This window comes from Marmota flaviventris, chromosome 4, assembly GCF_047511675.1.
Source record: "Marmota flaviventris isolate mMarFla1 chromosome 4, mMarFla1.hap1, whole genome shotgun sequence".
Classification (NCBI taxonomy): domain Eukaryota; kingdom Metazoa; phylum Chordata; class Mammalia; order Rodentia; family Sciuridae; genus Marmota; species Marmota flaviventris.
Genome location: NC_092501.1, coordinates 135460783 through 135480422, shown reverse-complemented (window position 1 = coordinate 135480422; position 19640 = coordinate 135460783). Strand labels below are relative to the sequence as shown.

The 19640-nt window shown below is 36.1% G+C and overlaps 1 protein-coding gene and 1 non-coding gene across 2 annotated transcripts; both read left to right on the top strand.

Annotated features, from left to right (window-relative positions):
• The first annotated feature begins 8789 nt into the window (after positions 1-8789).
• Trnaa-ugc (transfer RNA alanine (anticodon UGC)) lies at positions 8790-8863 on the top strand. Its single transcript has one exon. It is a non-coding gene; the product is annotated as a tRNA-Ala (tRNA).
• An 838-nt stretch (positions 8864-9701) lies between these two features.
• Rfxap (regulatory factor X associated protein) lies at positions 9702-16359 on the top strand. The gene is made up of 4 exons (XM_027928727.2): positions 9702-9773; positions 9893-10564; positions 12791-12898; positions 14516-16359. The coding sequence occupies exons 1-4, from the start codon at positions 9702-9704 to the stop codon at positions 14624-14626; spliced, it is 963 nt and encodes a 320-aa protein (XP_027784528.1). The 3' UTR covers positions 14627-16359.
• The last annotated feature ends 3281 nt before the right edge of the window (positions 16360-19640 follow it).

Here is a 19640-nt window from a genome sequence, read left to right as displayed (position 1 = left end):
AAACTACAAAATAAGTTTGATTTCTGTCCAATTCAACACATGGAGTCACACAATTGATAAATGAGTGCACTTTTGACATAAATATCCGCTGATATTTTAATTAAGGAGTAAAAAAATTGTATTTCAATGATGTCAACTACTTCTTTGCTGAATTGAATGATAGTTTTCAAATACTGAAAGAATGGTTTCTAGATTAGATTTTGGTTACTGTAAAAAAAATACAACTTAAAGGAAGAAAGGTTTATTTTGGCTTCAGAATTTTTAGTCCATGGTCATCTTGGTTTGGGCCTGTAACACCACATATATCATAGTGGGAGCATGTGGTAGAGGAGGTGAGCTCACCCAATAATAACCAGGAAATAAAAAGTCAAAAGAGAAAGGAAAGGACAGGGATCTCAATATTCCCCTCAGGGCACACCCACAATGAACTAACTTCCTTCACTAGGCCCTACCTATTAAAGCTTCTACAACCTCCCAATAAGTGACCAGCTGAGGATCAAGACTTCCACCTATGGTGGGTAACAGGAGGTATTCCAGATCCTAACTATAGCAGTTCCCCAGTTTGGAGGAACTCAGACATGACATATTTTAAGTTTACTCATCATCAATATTTTAATTCTCACTCTATTTTTTTTCTCCCATCACCTTCTTAAGTTTAGAGATAATAAACAATAAGTCAAAGCTTGCTTTGCACCATTTAAAAATTTCCATGGAGGGCTGGGATTGTGGCTCAGAGGTAGAACGTTTGCCTAGCATGCATGAGGCACTAAGTTCAATCCTCAGCACCACATAAAAATAAAATAAAGATATTGTGTCCACCTACAACTAAAAAATAAATGTTTAAAAAATAAATAAATAAAAATTTCCATGGAGTAAACATCCCCATCATGGCTGATTTCAAAGGATCAATACGGCATCACTGAATGCAAACTTGGAAAGAGATGTGTAAACACATACAATAAATAATCTTAAGAGTATAAATAATGGTAAAATGGAGTAAAATAATTAAAAATAATTATAACTAAAAAGTGATCAATATTGAATTTTTAATCGTATTTGTCATACAATTTAGGTTCATGAGATTTGATTTTTTTTTTTTTTATTTATTTTTAGTTCTCGGCGGACACAACATCTTTGTTGGTATGTGGTGCTGAGTATCGAACCCGGGCCGCACGCATGCCAGGCGAGCGCGCTACCGCTTGAGCCACATCCCCAGCCCGAGATTTGATTTTTTAATACTGATAGTATTTAACTCTCTGGCTCATTAAATTTCTGGAATTTTAACAACCCACCCTCATCAACTAACTCCAGTAGGCCACTGACTCCCCTGTTTTACCATTGAGAAAACTGAAATTCAAAGAGACTATTACTAACTTCCTATGGTCACCCAGAACAGTGTCAACAAGTTGTCTAATTCCAAATCTCTCCCTTAACACTGTTACTGATGGTTTACCCACACCATACCCTAACATCTTCATGTGAATGGATTTATTATTTATTATATAGTCATTGCCTTCTTCTACAATAGGTCAAATGATAAACCTAACCAGACCAAGAGTAATGAGTAAGTAGAAAAAGAATATTTATCTACGTATGCTTTGTTAAGAATACAGCAGGATCATTCCCTCCTAGGATTTGACTAAGAAAGAGATCAACATTTGCTCATGAACTGGTGAAAATGATAGATTGTTTTTTAAAAAACATTTGTCATCTGATGTTTCTTTTCAGATATTTTCACTGTATTTAATGAAAATGTTAAGACTTACCTTAAAGAACACAATGAAGAACAATGTTCAATTGTGACCTGAATGATTCATGGACACTTATACATATTCAGACCTATTTTTGTTTGTTTAGTTTTGTCTTGCTTTGTTTGGGTTTTTGTTTTGTTTTTTGTTTTTCTCATTCCTAACATCTTTTTAAGGCAGTTATTTCTCTTTTTTATTTTATTTTTATTTTTTAGTTGTAGTTGGACACAACACCTTTATTTCACTTGTTTATTTTTGTATGTGGTGCTGAGGATGGATCAAACCCAGGGTCTACTGCTGAGCCACAACCCCAGCCGCTAAGGCAGTTATTTCTTATAGATAAAAAGTTTGAGGACTAATATATTTCATTATACTACAGCAGTTTTGTTCTTGTACTATTTTACTTTTATTTTTACTATTAATTTTAAAATTTTTATTATTTACACCTTTTCTCTCACCTGTTTCCCTTGAACCTCTTTATGTCTTTTCCTCTACTAATAGCCAACCTTAACTGATCTATCATTCCTCCTCTATTTTCTACTTCTATTTTCTCTCCCCCTCCCTCACAAGCATCATTTCCTACATTATTTCTTTTCTATCTCTGTTCACAACTTAAAAGTGTAAGTATGTACATAATCCTACTGTATTAACTGTGGACAATAACTAAACACATCATCTCTGTTTATTGTGACAATTAACATAATAGATATCTAAGCAGGAACTATTTGGTTGGATGCTATAAATGGTTTGTATTGGTTGATGTATTATCTGTCTCCCCCTAAATTGTAAGGTACTAGAAACCTTCAGAGTTCTTATAAGTCCACAGGGAAGAAACTCTACTGCCTCAAAATCATACTGTCAAATGAGTAGACACCCAAACAACATGAAAAAGCAAGGGAAAAAAATCATCTCAAACAAATAAATATAATTCAATAACACCACAGTGGAAGAAATGACAGAGAAGGAGTTTAGAATGTTCATAGCTAAATTGATCTGCAAAGGTAAAAATGATGTAAGGAAGAAAATACAGGAAGCAAAAGATCCCATAAAGAGAGGTTCTTAAAAAAGAAAAAAAAAACGAGCAGAAATTCTCAAAATGAAGAAATCAATAAACCATTAAAAATTCATAGGAAGGCATCACCAGCAGACCAGACCAATTGGAAAACAGAGTTTTAGGAAATAAAGACAAATTATATAATCTAGAAGATAAAGCTGACCACGGAGATAAGATATTAAAATAACATGAACAAAACTTTCAAGAAATATGGGATTGCATGAAAAGACCAAACTTAAAAGATTTATCAGGATGGATGAGGGCTTGCAGATACAAATCAAAGGAATGCACATTCTTTTCAATAAAATCATATCTGAAAATTTCCCAAACCTTAAGGATGAAATGGAAAACCAAATACAGGAAGCTTACAGGACAACAAATATATAAAATAAAAACAACAGACCCACACCAAGTCACATTATTATGAAAATATCCAACATCCAGAATAAGGACAGAATTTTAAAGGCTGCCAGAGAAGAATGAGAGATTACTTTCAGAAGGAAAATCCAGATCTCAACTGATTTATTTCTCTGGGTTGATCCTTAAGGCCCAGCAGTTCATGGAATAACAATACATACCAAGTGCTGCACAAAAATGGATGCCAACCAAGAATACTATACACTGCAAAATTAAGCTTCAGATGTGAAGAGAAATAAAAACCTTCCATGACAAACAAAAGTTGAAAGAATTCACAACTAAAAAGCTTGAACTACAGAACATTCTCAATAAAATATTTCATGAAGAAGAAATAAAAAATAAAAGTGAAAAACAGCAAAAGGAGGAACTACACTAAAGGAATAGCCAATCAAAGGAGAAACTAATTAAAAAAAAACAGAAATAAAGCACACTGTCAGGGAATAAAAATCATTTTTCAATAATAACATTGAATGCCAATGGTCTAAACTCATCAATCAAAATACATAGACTGGCAGATTGAATTTAAAAATAAGACCCAATAATATGCTGCCTCCAAAAGACTTACCTCATAGGCAAAGACTGAAGGTAAAAGGATGGGAAAAAAACATATCATTCACATGGATCTCATAAATAAGCAGGGATCTCTTTTGGACTTCAAGCCAAAAGTTAATCAGAAAGGACAAAGAAGGCCATTTTATACTGCTTAAGGGAACAATATATTGATAAGACATAACAATTTAAATATTTATGCCCCAAATAATGGAGCACCTACATACATCAAACAAACCCTTCACAATTTCAAGAACCAAATAGACCACAACACAATTATACTAAGTGACCTTAATATACCTCTCACCACTCGATAGATCTTAAAAAAAGAAACTTAATAAAGAAACTACAGAAATAAAAAATACAATTAACAATTTATACTTAACAGACATATATAAAATATTTCATCTATCAATAACTGAATGCACTTTCTTCTCAGTGGTTCATGACTCCTTTGCTAAAATAGATGATATCTTGTGCCCCAAAGCAATTCTTAACAAATACAAAAAAAAAAAAAAATAGAAATAATACCTTGTATTTTATCAGATCATAATGGAATGAAATTAGAATGCAATAATAAAATAAAAAACAGAAGCTGGAGACTTAAATAATACACTGTTGAATGACCAATGGACAGCTGAAGAAATCAGGGATGAAATAAAAATATATATACTTAAATGAGAATAGCGAAACAGTTACCAAAATCTCTGAGACACTATGAAGGTGGTTCTAAGAGGAAAGTTCATTGCATTGAAGTATTCTTTAAAAGAATAGAAAGTCACCAATTAAATTGCCTAACTATACGCCTCAAAGCCCTAGAAAAAGAAGAGCAAATCAACACCAAAAACAGTAGAAGACAGGGAATAATTAAAATCAGAGCTGAAATTAATAAAATTGAAACCGAAAAACAAGTCAAAAAGCAACAAAAAATAAGTTGTTTTTTTGAAAAAAATACATAAAAAATTGACAAACCCTTAGCCAAACTAATGAAGAGAAAGAGAAATATCAAATTACTGAAATTCATGATGAAAAAGGAAATATCACCACAGACACTAGTGAAATACAGAAGACAATCAGAAACTACTTTGAAAATCTATACTCTAATAAAATAGAAAATCATTAAGACACCAACAAATTTCTAGAGATATATGACCTACCCAAATTGAATCAGGAAGACATAAAAAATTTAAACAGATCAATTTCCAACAATGAAAGTGAAGACATCATCAAAAGCCTTCCAACAAAGAAAAGCCCAGGACCAGAGGGCTTCTCAGCCAAGTTCTATAAACATTCAAAGAAGTATTTACACCAATACTCCTCAAATTATTCCTTGAAATACAAAAGGAGGGAATCCTTCCAAACTTCTACGAAGCTAATATCACTTTGATACCAAAACGAGACAAAGACACATCAAGAAAAGAAAACTTCAGACCAATATCCCTGATGAACATAGATGCAAAAATTCTTAATACTGAAAAACTGCATACAAAAATATATTTAAAAGACAGTGCTAAGCTAGACCTATAGCTCAGTGGTAGAGCACTTGTCTACCATAGGTGAGGCACTGGGTTCGATCCTCAGCACCACATAAAAAGTAAATAAATAAAATAAAGTTATAAAAAAAGTTTTTTTAAAAAATATAGTGCACCATGATCAAGTGGGGTTCATTCCAGGGATGCAAGGTTGGTTCAACATACAGAAATCAATATATGTAATTCATCACATCAATAGATTTAAGGATCAGAATCACATGATTATCTCAATAGATACAGAAAAAGCATCTGACAAAGTTCAGCATACATTCATGCTAAAAACACTAGAAAAACTAGGGATAGTAGGAACATACCTTGGTAAGCTATATATGCTAACCAAGACCAACATGACTGTAAATGGAGAAAAATTGAAAGCATTCCCTCTAAAAACTGGAACAAGACAGGAGTGCCCTCTTTCACCACTCCTATTCAACATAGTCCTGGAAATCCTAGGCAGAGCAATTGGACAAAAGAAAGAAATGAAAGGGATTATAAATAGGAAAAAAAGAGCTCAAACTATCCCTATTTGCTGATGACATGATTCTATATTTAGAAGACCCAAAAAACTCCACCAGAAAGCTTCTAGAACTCATAAATGAGTTCAGCAAAGTAGCAGGATATAAAATTAACACCCATAAATCAGTTGTGTTTCTATACACCAAAGAAGAATCAGCTGAGTCTTCATTGGTGTATAGGAAAACTATACCATTCATAATAGCCTAAAAAAATAAAATAAAATATTTGGGAATCAATCTAACAAAAAATGAAATACTTCTACAATGAAAACTACAGAGAGAAATTAAAGAAGACCTTAGAAGATTTCCATGTTCTTCGATAGGCAGAATTAATATTGTCAAAATGGCTACACTACCAAAAGCACTATACAGATTTAATGCAATTCCTACTAAAATTCCAATGATGTTCTTAATATAACTAGCAAAAGCAGTCAGAAATTCATTTTGAAAAATAAGAGGCCCAGAATAGCCAAAGCAATACTTATCAAGAAAAATGACACAGAAGGCATCACAATATCAGACCTTAAATTATACTTCAGAGCTATAATAACAAAAACAGCATGAAATTGACACAAAAACAGATATTAAGACCAATGGAACAGATTAGAAGACACAAAGTCATACTCACATAAATATAGTTATCTCATACTAGACAAAGCCACTATAAATATACACTGGAGAAAAGATAGCCTCTTCAATAAATGGTGCTGGGAAAACTGGAAATGCATATGTACTAGGATGAAATTGAACCTCAATCTCTCATCCTGCACAAAACTCAACTCAAAATGGATCAAGCACTTAGGATTACACCAGAGACTCTGCACCTACTAGAAGAAGTGGGCTTAGAAACGAACTTCCTTAATAAGACTCCTATAGCACAAGAAATTAAATTAAGAATTAATAAGTGGGATGGACTCAAACTAAAAAGCTTCTTCTCAACAAAAGAAACAGTCAATGAGGTGGAGAGACAGCCTACATTTTGGAAGCAAGTTTTTGCCACACACACTTCTGATAGAGCACTGAACTCAAAATACTTAACACCAGGGGCTGGGTTGTGGCTCAGTGGTAGAGTACTCACCTAGCATGCACTGGGTTCAATCCTCAGCACCATATAAATGTAAAATCAAGATATTGTGTTCACATAAAGCTAAAAAATAAATATTAAAAAATACTTAATACCAAAAAAAAAAAAAAAACCAACCCAATCAATAAATGAGCTAAGGAGTTGAACAGACACTTCTCAGAAGAAGATATACATTTGATCAACAAATATATGAAAAAATGTTCAACATCTCTAGTAATTAGAGAAATGCAAATCAAAACTACTCTAAGCTTTCATCTCATGCCAATCAGAATAGCAGTTATCAAGAATACCTACAACAGTAAATGTTGGCAAGGATGTGGGGGAAAAGGCACACTCATACATTACTGGTGGGACTGCAAATTGGTGCAACCAATCTGGAAAGTAGTATGGAGATTCCTTAGAAAACCTGGAATGGAACCACCATTGGACCCAGCTATCCCACTCCTCAGTCCATACCCAAGGATCTTAAAATCAGCATACTATAGTAACGCAGCCACATCAATGTTTACAGCAGGTCAATTTACAATAGCTAAACTATGGAAGCAATCTAGATATCCTTCAAAAGATGACTGGATAAAGAAACCGTGGTATATATACACCATAGAGTATTACTCTGCAATAAAAGAGAAAAAAATTATGGCATTTTCAGGTAAATGGATGGAGTTGAAGAATATCATGCTAAGTGAATTAAGCGAAATCAAAAAACCAAAGGCCGAATGTTCTCTCTGATAAATGGATGCTGATCCATAATGGGGGGTGGGGGGAAATTGAGAAATTTTGATGGGGGAAAGGGGAGGGTAGAGAGGGAAGGGGAATGTGGGCAGGAATGGGGAATGTGGGCAGGAAAGATGATGGAATGAGATGGTCATCATTACTGTAGGTACAAGTATGACGCAATATGACTTCTATGTACCACCATAGAAATGTAAAATTGTGCTGCAATTGTATACAATGAATCAAAATGCATTCTGGGGGCTGGGTCATAGCTCAGTGGTACAGCACGTGCCTAGTATGTGTGAGGCACTGGGTTTGATCCTCAGCACCACATAAAAATAAATAAATAAAGGTTATATATATATATATATTCCTACATCTCAGGCAATTAGAGATATGTAAATCAAAACCACATTGAGATTCCATCTCACCCTAGTCACAATGGCAATTATGAAGTATCTAAGCATCAATAAATGTTGGCGAGGATGTGGGGGAAAAGGTTCACTTATACATTGCTGGTGGGACTGCAAATTGGTGCAATCACTCTAGAAAGCAGTATGGAGATTCTTTAGAAAACTTGGAATGGAACTACCATCTGACTCTGTTATCCCACTCCTTGGAATATACCCTAAAGACTTAAAATCAGCACCTATGATGATGCAGCTGTTCAATGTTTATAGCAGCTCAGATCACAGTATGGAACCAACCTAGGTGCCCTCAGACAGATGAATGGATAAAGAAAATATGGTATATATATACACAATGGAATATTACTTAGCCATAAAGAAGAATGAAATTATGACATTTTCATTTCATCCAGTAAATGGATGAAACTGGAGAATATCATGCTAAGTGAAATAAGCCAGTCCCCAAAAGCCAAAGACAGAATGTTCTTTCTGACATGTGGATGCTAACCCACAACAAGGAAAGGGAAGATTAGACTTGATTTTGGTCTAGACAAAGGGTAATGAAGGGAAGGGAGGGGAGATGCAAATAGGAAAGACAGTAGAATTAATCAGACATATATTTCCTATCCTTTTATATGAATACACAACCAATGCAACTCCACATCATGTACAGCCACAACAATTGGAACAAGTTATATTTATTCTATATTTGTATGTCAAAAATACTCTACTGTCAAGTAAAAAAAACCCAAAAACTTAAAAGAGGGCTGCGAATATAGCTCAGTTGGTAGAGTGTTTGCCTTGCATGCACAAGGCCCTGGGTTCAATCCCCAGTACCACACACACACACACAATATATATATTGTGTATATATATATATATATATATACACACATATACATATATATGAGAGAGAGAGAGATAAAATCTCTACTACTGGCTAGAAAACATGATAGGCTTACAGAGGGCAGCAGCAGAATAAACCTTTTAGGAAGAAGAGATAGAGACAAACTCACACTTCATCATTTTAATCCAACCATGAGATGCAGTAACTTCCAGCAGGATCAGAGTGACAAACGGACAATTCTTTAAGAAAAATAATCAGTTCAGTAATTATAATGTATAAAAATCAGTGTAATACTAAACCCATCTAAAAGGAATATGGTAGAGAATTCAGAGTTAGAAATAATTACAGCGTTTGCCCTAGAGGAGCTAGACATGAATAGTGAAAATTGAATAAATAGCTCTCGTTCCATAACAAAGATGTGTACAAAATGTAATGTGGGGCTGGGATTGTGGCTCAGCGGTAGAGCGCTCGCTTGGCACGGGCGGGACCCGGGTTCGATTCTCAGCACCACATAAAAAATAAGTAAGAAAATAAATAAAGGCCTCTCCCCGCCCCCCACCTCCCCTTTAAAAAAAAAAATGTAATGTGGACCCTGGAAAGATTTGAAAATGGAATTAAAATCAATCCAACTATGAAACATACAAAAACATGTTCAGGAAGTGTCTTAATTTACATAGTGGAATTCCAATAGAAAAGCAGTTTGAGACGTTCTAAATAGAGTAAGTTCAGCCAAAAAGCGTGGTCTTGCCATACTTGACCACGCTTCAACGGCAGCGCAGGCACCTCAGCATCTGTTTCAGCGGCTCCCGCCAGAGAATTTGGGTTTAGCCGCACATGCGCAGTCAGTCAGGTCCCGCTGCCACTCGGCCCCGCCCTCAGAGACACCGAGCTCCGAGAGCCGCTGCCGTAAGGACGCTCTCGAGCGTAGTGCTGCGCAGACGCAGTCGGGGTCCGTTCGCGGACCTAGCGCCTTTTCCTGTGGCTTGGCTGTCTTCTGGTTTGTGAAGTGCCGTTGGCCTCCGTAGGTGTTGAAAATCTGGGGTCGTGGACCCCGGCCAAGACTCAGCAGCACGGAGGTGCCGGGTGTCGCCGAGGGCGCGGGGCCGGGCTCCGGAGGCGGCGTGCCCTGCCCCGGGGCCCCCGCCCCTGCTGCAGCCGCGGCCCTGGCTGCTGCCCCCATCGCGGCCCCGGCTTCTCAGTTCACTCTGCTGGTGATGCACCCATGTGGAGGGCAGGACGAGGCCTCCGCGGAGAGCGTCCTGCGGCAGGCCCCGCTCCCGTCGGGCAGCGTCGGAGTGGGACAGCCGGTTGGGTACCCGTGTGAAGTGTCAGGGGATGCTGAGGAGGACGCAGGGGAGGATGAAGCGGACCTGTTGGACACTTCGGACCCCCCAGGGGGAGGCGAGAGCACAGCCAGCTTGGAGGATCTGGAGGACGAGGAGACACACTCAGGGGGCGAGAGCTGCAGCGGGGGAACCCGGAGACGGGGCAGCGGCGGGGGCAACATGAGCAAGACTTGTACCTACGAGGGCTGCAATGAGACCACGAGCCAAGTGGCCAAACAGCGGAAGCCGTGGATGTGCAAGAAACACCGCAACAAGATGTACAAGGACAAGTACAAAAAGAAAAAAAGCGACCAGGCCCTGAATTGTGGTGGGGCCACCTCATCTGGCAGCGCGGGAAACGTCAAACTGGAGGTATTGCTGGGGTCCTGGGGAATGGGAGATGGAAGAAGAGACCCCACATTTGACGAAAACCCTTTTGCCAGGACATGCCCACCTATTCCTGGATGGGTCGAGGTTGCAGTCACATCATTTTTTGTGTGGTGCCACCCTTTTGAATTATGGTTTTTGGAATTTTAACTTTTCAGAATTATTATTTGGGGGATTTTAGACATTAGAGAACTTAGGCTTAAGTGATTTTGATCTCTTGGAAGTTCAATACTTGGAATTATGGCATTTGGGATTGTATCTTTTGGAATTGTCCTCAGCACTTACTAGAGGTAAAAAGGAGTCCTTTGACAATCTAATAAAACCTAATGAAGACTGTTTCAGAAAAACAAACAAACAAACATATACAGATGTTTAATGTTGCATACAAATTCATACAGTTCAGGATCCCTGTAGATCCTAGACCCACCTCTATTCTTGTAAAATAATATATTTTACCAGATCTTAGATTAAGCAATCATCTTACTTAGTACAGAATGGAAGTTAGTAAAAGGAATCAGGTTTGTCCCTTATATGTTCCACAGGTACCCATACACTTCAGAATTCTTTACAGAGAAAAGATAATACTCCTCTTCAAGGAAGTATTTTATCCTTGGCTGCTTTTGTTTACTTGTTTTTTGTTTTTGTTTTGAATTACCATCATTTACATCTATAGTGTGAGGGGAAATGTATAAAGGACAAATAGATAGTAAATTAGCATCTCCCAATCCATAACCCCTCCCCAAAAAGAACTTTAATAATTTCTCTGTTTTAAAATAATTTGCATGGGGCTGGGGATGTGGCTCAAGCAGTAGTGTGCTCGCCTGCCATGTGTGCGGCCCGGGTTCGATCCTCAGCACCACATACAAACAAAGATGTTGTGTCTGCCGAAAACTAAAAATAAATATTAAAAATTCTCTCTCTCTCTCTCTCTCTCTCTCTCTCTCTCTCTTTAAAAAAAAAGTAAAATAATTTGCATGGGTTTTGTTTTGTCTTTTTAGGGAGGAGAATTAATTACTGTAATACTAGGCCATTTGTCTTTTCTTGTTTGACACTTCCCCAGTTTTGAGGAGATTATAAAAGCTCTAAGTCTTGATCTTTGTTGAACCAAGTGTAAAGAAAATAGCCATTTAGAATATAATAAGGGCCACCATAGTACTGCTATAGTAGTTTAAGGTGGAATAGCTCATTGAAGGCTGAGATACTCTGGAAAGGCTTTGCAGAGGAAATGTGTATAGGCCAGAAAGGAGGCTGTTTCTTCTGTGCTAGGCTATAAGTGGAGTCTCACAACTCTTCATCAGTGAGGTGTAGGTTCTGTACTACATAGATGGAAACTGAATCACATGAAGGGTAAGTAATTTGGCCTAGGTCACACAGCCAGCAAGTGTTCAAACATAAGCAATCTAATTGTAGAGCTTCACTTTTATTCCCATACTGCTCCATAAAAGGAGAGTCAGAATGCTTCAGATAACTGGAACAGTATTTTGTTATGCCAGGGAAATTGTTAAGTACTTTAGATTTTCTAAGGTAACTAGAGGTATATATTTTTAGTAAGTATGCTGATTTTGTTTAGATTTTGATATCTGAGGGTAATGGCATCATTATAGGACTTACTGGTTTTATTTATATCAGTGGCAAGAAACTATTTATGCCAGTACTCTCTAATACTTTCAAACCAATTTATTTTTTTCCCTCTAGTGACTCCTACTGAATTCTGAAAGCTGTTTATCATTTGCTTGTTTAAGCAATGTTTTACTGCCTCACCCTTATTTTGGTTATAAATTGGGCTAAAAACTATCCAGTGTCTCATTAGCAGTGTAAAATTGCCTCTGAGTTCATATATTTCATTCAAAGGCAGGCAGACTCTGTATCTTGGCCCAGATAGCTCCATATGAGGAGAATGTTCAATTCCGCTTGACATTTTTTATAACAATGAAGATAGCTCTGAAGTAACTCATCACCCTCCTACCCCAACTTTTCCCCCTTCAACATGCAGAAGAATCCAGGTTGAAATCCTGGAGGGGAAGAACTGAGGAGATATAGTTAACTTCCATAGCACCTCTCCTATGACAATGAGAGGCTTTCCCAAAGTTTCACAGGAACTGGGCAAAAGGAAGAGAAGCAAAGATCAGTTCATTACATCTCTGAAATGCTTACCATTGTGGGTTATTATGCTGTTAACTATTAATATTGTTTGTTTTTATCATATCCCAGGAAAGTCCAGACAATATACTCTCTATTGTCAAACAAAGAACAGGATCTTTTGGGGATCGTCCTGCAAGACCTACTCTTTTAGAACAAGTGTTAAATCAGAAAAGACTGGTAAGAATCAGCTTGTGTAGTAGCTGCAAATCTATTAATGAAAGTTGTTTGTTGTAAGTGGAACTGTTTTAGTGTTTGAGATTTTAAAACTTGTTAACCGGCTACCAAAATTGTATTTTGCCACTTGCCAGCACACATTGAATCTCATAGATGCCGTGAGGACTGTAAGAGCAGGAATACTTTTAATTCTGTTTCTTCAGTGACTAAACTTTTACTATCTGAGAAAGATAGAATTCTAAAAGAGACTTTCCTTGTTTTCTGAGTTTTATGGAATAATGCTTTAATGTTGAAGTATGATTAAGCCAATATTTAATACAGATCTCTATTGCAAATTTGATAGAAGGAATCAGAAGTAAATAGTAAAGGATCGAGTGTTCACTAATTATTGGAATATTAGTAATTTGAGGTCATAAAAGAACATACCCACCCACTGTACACCAAATTCCTGAGTCTTAAAATTTTTAAAAAATAGAATTGGGATTTTATCTAAAAAATTTGGAAGTAGGTGTTTCTAGCTTAAAAGACAAAATAACAAAAAAGATTATAAATTTGATCCATAAAAGTGAATGCTGTAGTCAAAAACAGTAAAAATCAAAATGCAAAGTAACAAAGGGAAAAAAATAATTGCCACAAATATAAAAGTCTGTGGTTAATATGGTTGAGATCTTTTCTTTTTCTTTTTCTTTTTTTTTGAGATAGCATTGTTGTTGTGTTACTCTGGCTGGTCTCAAACTCCTGAACTTAGGCTCAAGCAGTCCTTTTATCTCAGCCTCCCAAGTAGCTGGGATTGTAGGCATATCCCACCCTGCCTGGCAAAAACATTCACATAATTTGATGAGGAAAAACCTTTAGCCTCAATACACTGCAAAAGATAAAAAACAAAAGTATTACTATTAAATGGAATGGAAAGGTAGTCAATATCAATAAAATGAAACAGTAAACAGTAAGTGAAAATTATTTAATAATTGCACACAATAATGGTGAAGATTTCATGAAATGGGCACTGACATTCTGTTGTCCTATGTTGGTATAGCAGTTTTACAAAGCAGTCAAGCAATATATATCAGGAGTCTAAAATGGTCACCTCTTGACTCAAATCAAAACTAATATGAACATTTTTGCAAAAAGTAAATTCTAAATATGGATAAAGTTAAGTGTAAGGAGAATGCCGGAAATGTATTTATCACAAGTAGTAAAATAATAGTCAAAAAAACAATTTAAATGTCCAGAAGTATCATAACAGCTTAGTAGATAATTGTACATTTACTTAATAAGATTTTGGACTATCTTTACAAATACTTTTTAAATCAAACTATTCAATAAAAAGTAATACAAAATAATTCATAAAATGTGAAAATATTTAATGATAATATTCCCACTTGATTTGGTTTTTCTTTTTTAACTTTTTGGGGCCAAAATCACATCAGATTTTATTATTAGTTTGCAGCTTGATTGCAGTCCATCAGCTATAACAATGAGTTTGATTAAGGCATGTTTAATTTTGTAAACATAGTGTATGTTGTGTAGGGACACATCAGAATAATTCTATAGCATGAATACAATCTGACCACATAAGAGTAACATTCTTAATAATTTTTTTTCTTTTTTTTCTTTAAGTCATTACTAAGAAGTCCAGAAGTAGTGCAGTTTTTGCAGAAGCAGCAGCAGCTATTAAATCAGCAAGTTTTGGAGCAAAGACAGCAGCAGTTTCCAGGAGCATCTGTGTGAGGAAACTTATCAGGATCCTCAACATGTTTTTCTCTTACTGTAATAGATGAACATATTTTTATACTAAAGATAATTGGGTAAGATATGCCAGTAGAATATAAACATTTTCCTGTAAATGTATGTGTGCATTTGGGGATAAATAAGTACTGCACTTTTTGCATCCTTTCAGATGAACATGAGTTTGAAAATATCAGTTTATCTCCCCAGAGTAGCATTTAATCAAAAGTTTTTCTAAAAGTATGTTCCACTTCAGTCATTGTTACTGAAGATAATGAAGCCAGTTACTTTCTGTGCAAGTCATGAAGTTAACAGGTAATAATCTTGGAATATCTAACTCTGTGGTTCTCATCAAAAGGTAGTTGGACATATGTTTTTTAGGTTGTCATAGTGGACTTAAATTGCTGGTTTTTAGTGAGTGGGCCAAGAATGCTGAATGTTTTGCAGTGTCTGGATAGTCCCACACAACTAAAAATTATCTTACCAGCAATGCTAATGATGTTTCTCTTAAGAAACACTTAAGATAGCTAGTTGTAAAGATATGATGTAGTTAGAGCACCTAGAATTGGGTTCTGACAATAATCTTTCTTTGCAGTTAAGATTGGAGCTGACAGAGAGGTAAGCATGTTTTATACGTCTAAGGAAAGTTATCATTGATCATTATTTGTCTGTGCAATTAAGAGATATGCTGGTGGGCTGGGGTTGTGGCTCAGCGGTAGAACACTTGCCTAGCACGTGCAAGGCCCTGGGTTCGATCCTCAGCACCACATAAAAATACATAAACAAAATAACGGTATTGTGTACAACTAAAAAATAAACATTAAAAAAAAAAAAAAAGAGATGTGCTGGTAAAACCTACATGAAAGATTCAAGTATGCCAGAATGAATGCATCTCCTAAAGTTCGCTTCTCACTTTTCTGTTACCTATTAGTGTTGCTCTCCCATTAGACAAGACCCTTTTATGAAATGGAAAGGTAGTACAGATACAGTAGGGGCTGGGGATGTGGCTCAAATGGTAGTGCACTCGCCTGGCACGTGTGAGGCACTGGGTTCAATCCTCAGCATCACATAAAAATAAAAGATATTGTCTCCACCCAAAACTAAAAAATAAATAAAAATTAAAAAAAATTGTTTTTAAAAAAGTGATACAGTACACAGTAAGTGAAAGTTATTTAATAACTTATGTGTTGAATTTATGAATAGTATAGATATATCTCAACCCAATGCCGGGACAAACAAATCTTAATATTTATTTTTCATTAAGAAAATGAAAAAAGAGATTCTTTTCAAAAAGAAGAATCTAAAAATAACAGCACTTCAGCATTTCATCAATGGTTTTTGATGTTTAGCTATTTTAAGACTGTGTTTTAAGACTGTGTTATTCCTAAGTACTATTAAAGAATGATGGGTAATCTGAACACTTTTTTTTTTTTTGTATTTTCTCCTAGGAAAACTTTGAAAAGGCAAAGCTACCAATAAAAATAACAAATCAAATATCAAGAGATATTAGAATAATAAATATATGTGTCCCAAGATGAACTTGCAAAAATTTGTTAGTTTCTTGTTTTTTAACTCTGAGATATATATTATGTTAAAGTTAGTCATAGCTGTTCTAAGAAGCACTTATGGGGAGAAAGAATGTTTTTCTTCATTTTTATGTATGTTTTCTACTTAAATATCTGCAGAAACACTTTTGCCAAAATTATATCATTAAAGTTCAGTTGTTGACCTTTTCAGTTGTCTTATTTGTCTATTTTCTTTAATTGTTTCACATTGGTTTTTTATGCAGAGAAATATACTTCCTATTTGTTATTGTACTGACACTATTGGGAGCTCTATTGAATCCTTAGAGCGTAAGTTAATTTTTATGGTGGAACAAAAAAATCAGCTTTTGCTTCTTCAGATGGAATAAGAGGAACAGGAAAGGAGGAAAAGTAATAGACCAGTGAAAAATAGACTGAGTGAAAAAGGATGAAATATATGTAGTGAGTAGAGCTTTGAGATGATTACTGTTGTTAAACCCTAATGAAGTTCATTGAATGGCTCGGAATCTTCATCCTAGGATATATTTTAGAATAAAGTAGCTGTCCCTTTACTATTTTGAATTAAGAATAGGCAGTTTTCGGATACAATTTAGTTTTGTTGCCTACCACATTGAAAAATTTTTTTCTTTAAAACTATGAAACTGATAAAAGTGAAACTATGAAAGTGATAAAGTTTTTTCTTCTTTGGGATAAATTTATTTAGTCCCCAGTTTTGTGTCCTTCTGTGTACTCATGACTTTGCAGCTCCTGCCACCAAGACTGAATTTATTTTCCTACCCCTTAAATCTAGAGGACTGACCTATGATTTGTTTTGACCAAGTTAATTCAGACTAAATAACAGTGAACCAGCCACAAGTAGACTTCTTAAGGTTTTAAACACTTCCACCTATTTTTTTAGACTTCTATCCAACAACTAGGGTAATAGCCTGACCCGCAAGTCAGCTTACTGCAAATAAGTTTGATGCATCCAAGATCAGCCAAGCCTAGCTCAGATTTGCAGAATGATCCTATTGACCTGTAGATTATGAAGCAATAATAAATCCTAAAAATTGTAGGGGACATAATTCTAGGATGGTTTATTAACACAGCATTCATGTTACAGTTGGTAATCCATACACTTTATTGTTACAGTTATTGCTACATAGCAAGTCACTAAAAAATATGGTGGCTTAAAACAGTAACATTATTTCTAATAGATCTTAATATGATTACTATGATTTTAAGTGATTTTGCCCATGCTTTGGGGCTAGGAATGCCAGATACAAGGCTCCCTCACACCTGCTCTTATTCAGTGTAACCCATTAAGAACTGGATTTTATTTTTTCACCTCCTTGAATCTATGCATACCCTATGATGATTGTTAACAGAATGTGGCAGGAGTGATGCTGTGCCAGCTTCATATTAGATTAAAAGAAATTTTATAAGTATGGATGTGTATACTTGTAATGAAAACAAAGGAATAGGATGGAGTTGTAGCTTAGTGGTAGAGTGCTTGCCTAGTAGCATGTGTGAGGCGCTGAATTTGATTCTCAGCATGGCATATAAATAAGATTCATTGGCAACTAAAAAAAAATAGTTAAAAAACATAGAGGAGTTCACAACTTCCATTTTCCAGCAAAGTTGGGAGAGAAATAATCTGTTAATATGGGCAACAGGAAATGGTAAAGGACTTTATAGAAAAAATGTTCAGTAGCTACATTAAAGCCAACGAGAGAGGTAACCAGCAGCTGGTAGCCTGCTTTAATGGTAGTGCACTTTTGGTTGGAAATGAAGCCCTGCAACAATAATATATAAAATACAATTCTCACACTAATATCATGCCAAAGAATCCAGACACAAATAATGTGTGCATGATTCCACTTAATAAAATAGAAATGCAGGTGCAACTGTGCTCTGAGATCACAGACAGTGGTTCCACATGGCAGGAGGCTTCCAGCATTCTGGTGCTACTCTGTTGTTCGCATTCTGTTTATGCATTCACATTCAATTAGTGAAAGTCCAGTCGTTTATGTATTTATGGTTTTTACCTTTGCAGTATATGTTTTGAACTTCAATTTTTTAAATAGTTGTTTGTTTAAAGATATTCTCAGTGGTCCTTGCAGCTGGATGTGGCATGAATAAATTCTGGCCAGTGGAATATTGAGCAATAGCCATGAGTACAACTTCCAGATAGTACCTTTAAAAAGAGAGAAAGCAACCAGTTTCCCCTCTTCCTCCATCCTGCTGCCTGGAATGTGGACAAAGCAGTAGATCATCCATGGGCCAAAATGGTCACTCACTGGGGAAAGTGAAATAAGATAAAAGGAAACTGTGTGCTTGGATGGCCTCAGGGAACAGAATCACAGCCCTAGCCTGGGATGTTTTGGGACTACTTATTTGAAAGAAAAATGGAATGTATTGTTCCTCCCACCCATGGTCATTTTTTTTTCCCTTTAATTTTTATTGTTGGTTGTTCAAAACATTACATAGTTCTTGACATATCATATTTCACACTTTGATTCAAGTGGGTTATGAACTCCCATTTTTACCCCGTATACAGATTGCAGCATCACATCGGTTACACATCCACTGTTTTACATATTGCTATACTAGTGTCTGTTGTATTCTGCTGCCTTTCCTATCCTCTACTATCCCCCATCCCCTCCCCTCCCATCTTCTCTCTCTACCCCATCTACTGTAATTCATTTCTCCCCCTTGTTTTTTTTTTCCCCTTTCCCCTCACTTCCTCTTGTATGAAATTTTGTATAACCATGAGGGTCTCCTTCCATTTCCATGCAATTTCCCTTCTCTTTCCTTTTCCCTCCCACCTCTCACCCCTGTTTAATGTTAATCTTCTTCTCATGCTCTTCCTCCCAACTCTGTTCTTAGTTACTCTCCTTATATCAAAGAAAACATTTGGCATTTGTTTTTTAGGGATTGGCTAGCTTCACTTAGCATAATCTGTTCTAATGCCATCCATTTCCCTGCAAATTCTATGATTTTGTCATTTTTTAATGCAGAGTAATACTCCATTGTGTATAAATGCCACATTTTTTTTTATCCATTCTTCTATTGAAGGGCATCTAGGTTGGTTCCACAGTCTTGCTATTGTGAATTGTGCTGCTATGAACATCGATGTAGCAGTGTCCCTGTAGCATGCTCTTTTCAGGTCTTTAGGGAATAGACCGAGAAGGGGAATAGCTGGGTCAAATGGTGGTTCCATTCCCAGCTTTCCAAGAAATCTCCATACTGCTTTCCAAATTGGCTGCACCAATTTGCAGTCCCACCAGCAATGTACAAGTGTACCCTTTTCCCCACATCCTCGCCAGCACTTGTTGTTTGACTTCATAATGGCTGCCAATCTTACTGGAGTGAGATGGTATCTTAGGGTGGTTTTGATTTGCGTTTCTCTGACTGCTAGAGATGGTGAGCATTTTTTCATGTACTTGTTGATTGATTGTATGTCCTCCTCTGAGAAGTGTCTGTTCAGGTCC

What these genes read in the sequence shown, in the direction of transcription:
- Rfxap (XM_027928727.2), top strand. Translation starts at nt 9,702, where the DNA reads ATGCGCAGTCAGTCAGGTCCCGCTGCCACTCGGCCCCGCCCTCAGAGA. An exon ending in GAGCTCCGAGAGCCGCTGCC is followed by an intron (nt 9,774 to 9,892) that starts GTAAGGACGCTC and finishes TGGCCTCCGTAG; the next exon opens with GTGTTGAAAATCTGGGGTCG. An exon ending in TGTTAAATCAGAAAAGACTG is followed by an intron (nt 12,899 to 14,515) that starts GTAAGAATCAGC and finishes TTTTTCTTTAAG; the next exon opens with TCATTACTAAGAAGTCCAGA.